We start from the raw sequence: 5,496 nt of genomic DNA, 5'->3' as shown, positions 1-5,496 counted from the left end.
ATGAGTTCCCATGGCGCCCAAAGGATGGCGCCATATATCTAATGAATTAAACCCCACACAGTCGTTTTATTTTATTTTGTTTTTTTTGTTTTTTTTTACTTTTAACATGAATAATTACCTTTCTCAAATTAACAGCGAAAATCAACTTCTAATCACATTAAAAAAAAACACCTTACAATTTTTAATAATAAAAAAATAGTAATCAGAAAACAGAACGGAGTTAAAATTTTTGTTTATAATTTACTCAAAGCAACTGGAGAGTACTGTAAACACACAGAGGCCCATTGAGAACAACTGGCGCATGCGCATAAGGTACCAAATCCGGTAGTAAAAGCAAAGTCGCCGCCACACAATATCTTTCACCAGGTAAATTATTTTATACCTGCTTGAAAATAACAGGTAAAAGTAAAAATTAAATTTCAATGCGTATGGTCAATTTTTTTAAATACTAATGTATTGAAAAAAAAAAAAAAATATATATATATATATATATATATATATATATACATATTTTTTTTTTTCGATTTAACTTGATTTAATTTGAAAATAAAAATTTCTAATTTTTTAATTTTGTTATAAACAATTGAAAAAAAATTTTTTTCTCTAGGATCAAAGTTTATAATTATAAGTAATTTAAAAAAATATATGAGTTTTATCAATTTTTCAATAAGTTATGATTTTTTAAAGTTGCAGTTATCATCCCCTAGCTTCTAACTACCCTATCTCAGTTAATTTCAATTTTAGGAAAAAAAGTCATAGAAACATTTTTGTGTAAAATTTTACGCTCTACAAATTTTATTTAAAACTTTTTTTTCTAACACTTACGGTTTCGCCAAAATTTCAAAAAAACGACTTTATTTATTTTTTTTCACCCCTTCTCGGGGGTGAATTTAAAAAAAACTTGCACAGTTCGTTTTTAGATTCCTCAAAGTAAATTATATCAAAAATTCAAGTTTTAATCTCAAATTCGCATTTACCCTACCCATTTTCTTGGACTAAGAGTTGCTTTCACATCTTAAAATTAATCTTGTCAAATTAGTTTATTGATTTGTTGTGTTTGTTCTATTTGTTGAGACAAGTACTTGACCGGTATATTAACTGCTAAGCTGAAACTTTGCTTGTGGAGTTCTATTACCTACCTCTCCAACTACTGTCTCGATAAGTCGAATTTTATTTTTACCACATACAATCGAAATCACATTGCAGTTCTTATTCTGTTGGATATTTAGATAAATATATTAATGCTAACAAATTTATTTTTACAGCAACAACAACAACAACAGCAGCAACAACAACAGCAACAACATCAACAACAGCAGCATCACCAGTTAGCACAACACATTCTTGGTCAGCAACAGCAACAGCAACAACAGTTAAACCAACTCAAACTTACACAAGTAAGGTTTTATTTACCTCAAACTATAGAAAAAAAATGGTTAGAATATTAATAACATACTAAATATATATTTTTTTCAGCAACAACAAATTATACTTAACCAAAGTCAACATGGTCAACAAGCACGCATAATCACTCCACAGGGTACTATTGTAACGCAATGTATCAGTCAGTCCCCTCTCTCGATTCACACAGCACAATCAAGCCAAAATAATGGACCTCTACCTCAACAAAATACTTTAAATGTTGCTCAGCAACACCCACCTAACCAGCAGTTACAGCAGATTCAACAACAACAGGTCAAAAAAGTAGTTGTACAACCCAATAATGCCAATGATATGGATGATCTCGAAGAAAGTATTACAGCAGCAATAGTTCAAAAATCTATCGTTAATGAGAATATAAATTCGTCGCAACAATTCCACACGGCTCCGCCGCTGCGACAAGGACCAAGCACAGCGCCGCCTGCATCTATAAATTCTGGAATGCCACAACATCAAATAAATTTTGTGCCCCAACATAATTTCCAACAGAATCAAGTTGTTTATGAAAACTCTCACGTGCAACAACCACAGCATCAACCCCAAACTATAACTCAATTATTAATGGAGCAAGATAATCCTGATGAGGAACGGCAGTTTTTCACGTTGTCGAATGGTCAGAGGATTACCGTCGCAGAGTTTAGGCGGATACAGACGTCGCGCGTTATGTCGCAACAGACTTCCCGAGTTATGTCCCAACACATTCATCAACAACAGCTCCAACAACAGCAACAGCAACCAAGGTAAACATATATGTTGTATATTTTTTATTGGAAACTTATTTATCCAAAGTAAATTTGGACATGTTAGATAATTAACTTTGTTTTCTCTTACCTAATGGCTCTTTCCAATGGAGAGACTCCGCCTTCACAAACTGAAAATAGCACTACTACAAAGCCTTTCTGACCAGCTAACCGTGATAGTGCCTACTGGGTAGTTTCATTATGTTTTTATTTTCTAATTCTTTACATTAAAATATACTTAAAAATATGCTTTTATGAGCCTTAAATATTTGATTTAGCTCACTAATATTAATTTAAGGAACTAAATTATTTCAGGGATACTGGCCGCCAGACATTAGTTAAAAGTAAAGAACAACAAAGACCAGTGCAAAGAGTACCTCCAATGCAGACACAACAACAAGCTCCACACTCTGGTAAGTACATGACAATAATTTATGGAGGTTTTTTGCTTCTACAGATCTAATAACTATCTGATATCTCTCATTTTATCCTTTTCTAATGTATACGTACCTATATTTGTTTTACTTCTTTGGTTAAATGATTAAATTTATATTCGAAAGTTTCACCATAATTTATTGTTTGACCAAAGGCCTAACGCCAATTTCAATATTTTTGCATGGATAGTCATATACACACTTTTCAAGTCCACCAGATCAATTCATCATAGACCAAGTTTACCCAATAAAGCCGCTTAATTATGTGAACTTTTTATTATTTTCTAAGTGAAATGATGTACGAGTTTTATTTCTCCAACTCGCTTTATATTATTTCATCATAAAATTGTGAGAATAGCTCTAATCCCTTAATAAAAATAGTTTGAACATGGTGGTTATTTTTCGTTTTTCAGAAAACCATGAAGCTGGTGGTCCATCTGAACAATCTGCAGAACCTCAATCCGCAAAGATGTTAATATTTCTCCAAAATGGAGAGCAAAGACTAATAACATTTACACTGCCAAAGGAAAGTTGTACACTTCAAGAAGTTTTGGAACAGGTACTATTATATTATATTATAGAAGATTTTTAATAGTACAAACAAAGAAAAAGTATCTTACATAATTGACATAAAGCTCAAACTGAAACATTATAAGCAAAATGTTATGTAATAATATACCTAAAATTTATCTTCAATGATTCAATCAAAATTGTTTATAACAGATTTTGTTCCAGGTTAATGTACCATTTACAGAAGATACTCATATACAATGTATGCAAAATACCAGTAGTGAAATTGATTATTTTGTATCAGTAGGTTCTACAACACGTATAGAAGAAATGGTAGAGAATCATCCGGTATGTATAAAAATTACTGAGTATTCTGATACTTTTTTGAGAATGTTGCTAATTTTTATGTATGTTGCAGATGTTAGTGGGTGATATTAGCAGTAGAAGTTCTCCTAATGTGACAACACAATCTCAAAATAGTGAAATGTCCACACCAGAGAAAGGACCTTGTCCTGACAACTGTATGTAACATTATTCTTTGTCTGTAAAGATTTTCCACAAAACATCTTTAAGCAAAATAAGTATTTAAGTATACAATATTATTTCTGGATGCCAGAGAATTTCTAAATATATAATAATAATATTGTTAAGGTTTCAAGTATATAATATTATATCTCATTCGTAAGAATTGATTTGTTGTGTTGAAATGTATTACAATTAATGAGAATTAACTAAATATTGTGCGGTGAATTCTTTGCAGCTAACAACAGCCCCGAGTCGCCTAAATCACCTCCTCCACGCTTTGTAGATGGGAAACTTGCAGTTTGCAAATCTTGCGGTTATACTGGCTTCGATTTTAGTCGTTGTCAACGGTTTGTCATATATTATTATTGCATACTTAACTTAATTTTGAAGTATACTTTTTAGTTGTTAACATTAAACATATATTACTATGACTCAATTATTATTGTATGAGATGTAATCTTATTCCTTACATAATTATAAAAATTATATTGAAATAAATTTCCATTGGTTTTTAACATATTTAATCATTAGTAAAAATGTTGATGTATTAGTAAATTGTGTATTATTTACAGGTGTAAAAGAGTTTTCACAGAAGAACCGAAAAGTGTTCCATTGGCAAGTAAAAATGTAGAACAAAAGAAGAAAGATACTGACAAACCAAATCTAGATAAGCAAATGTAATAACCTACCAAAATAGTCTTTTGTTTTTTATATGCACATAGCATATGATTTTTATCTTAATTTTTTTTTCCAGAACTTGCAGTGAAAGCATTAAGATGAACCTGCTCAAAACGTCAATCAAAACGTTTAGTAATAAAACTGTGAGTATAAATATTGATTAGTCTTAGAAATTGATTACATACAAGTTGTACTTGAATGTTTTGAGTGTTCCACGCACTGAAAACTTGGTTTCGAATAAAAATTATTTTTTTTTAGAAATTGTACGTCAATATACTTTTGAATTAGGTTCTTTTTTATTTAATATCCCACAGTTCTTAGTTCGAATACCATTGATTAGATTGTGACAAATATCTTATGTTGTTTATTGCAAAAATTTGATACAGATTGTACCAGAGAAAAAACCTGGAAGAGTAAGAAAACCAAGGGGAAAGCAGCCTGATCCTGAACCAGTTATATTAACATTAAGTTCTGATGAAGAAGACTCAAATAGTTCAATGCTAAGTAATCAGGTACTAAATTCTTATTTTTTTATCAAATTCCCATATATACAGGTGTGGCGTAATGAATGAATAATATGGTAGATGCGGGTAGAAGACGCGGCAGTTCAGAAATATAAATAATTTTAGTCTATTTTATATTCGACATTTTAGAGAAGTCAACAAAATTACATCCTTTGCCAAACCACACCATACTACAAAAATTATATTAAAAGATTATGTAACTTCTCATAATTTTTTTATGTTTCTTATGATACAAGCTTTCCGCTCGCAAAAAGGAAGAGAAAGACAATCTCGGTGTTTTAGCCACATAGTTCACTATATATATTTATAATTCACTAGTATATTTGGATAAAAACTATGCTATGTTCTTTCTCAAACTACTTTCGTACCAAATTTCATCCAAATCGGTTCAGTAGTTTATGCGTGAAGAAGACACAGTCAATATCGCGTTTATAATATTAGTAAGAATCAAAATACTTATACAATAGTATATACAACATCTTTTACCAGATGGAACAGTCAGCAACTATGAAAGAACCATCACTGAGTGAAATAGAAGGTGGAACACCAGACAGTGGCATTGGATTTGATAATATGGATGGTAAGTGTATATTATTTGATTTCTTTATCTAATATATAAAATTCTCATGTCACAGTTTTCGTTGC

The 5,496-nt window shown here is 30.7% G+C and overlaps 1 protein-coding gene across 1 annotated transcript in view; it reads left to right on the top strand.

Annotated features, from left to right (window-relative positions):
• Positions 1–5,496, top strand: part of LOC119831273 — a 25,173-nt gene that overhangs the window by 10,111 nt on the left and 9,566 nt on the right. Inside the window, exons 8-18 of the mRNA XM_038354570.1 lie at positions 1,266–1,397; positions 1,477–2,180; positions 2,496–2,593; positions 3,028–3,173; positions 3,350–3,472; positions 3,543–3,645; positions 3,885–3,996; positions 4,222–4,326; positions 4,404–4,470; positions 4,714–4,839; positions 5,341–5,431. Coding sequence (XP_038210498.1) covers positions 1,266–1,397; positions 1,477–2,180; positions 2,496–2,593; positions 3,028–3,173; positions 3,350–3,472; positions 3,543–3,645; positions 3,885–3,996; positions 4,222–4,326; positions 4,404–4,470; positions 4,714–4,839; positions 5,341–5,431 — 1,807 coding nt within the window. The remainder of the gene's footprint in view (positions 1–1,265; positions 1,398–1,476; positions 2,181–2,495; positions 2,594–3,027; positions 3,174–3,349; positions 3,473–3,542; positions 3,646–3,884; positions 3,997–4,221; positions 4,327–4,403; positions 4,471–4,713; positions 4,840–5,340; positions 5,432–5,496) is intronic.

The sequence above is a fragment of the Zerene cesonia genome, chromosome 13 (assembly GCF_012273895.1).
Source record: "Zerene cesonia ecotype Mississippi chromosome 13, Zerene_cesonia_1.1, whole genome shotgun sequence".
In the NCBI taxonomy this organism is placed as follows: Eukaryota; Metazoa; Arthropoda; class Insecta; order Lepidoptera; family Pieridae; genus Zerene; species Zerene cesonia.
Note: the sequence above shows the minus strand (reverse complement) of the source record. Positions and strands in the feature narration are given on the sequence as shown.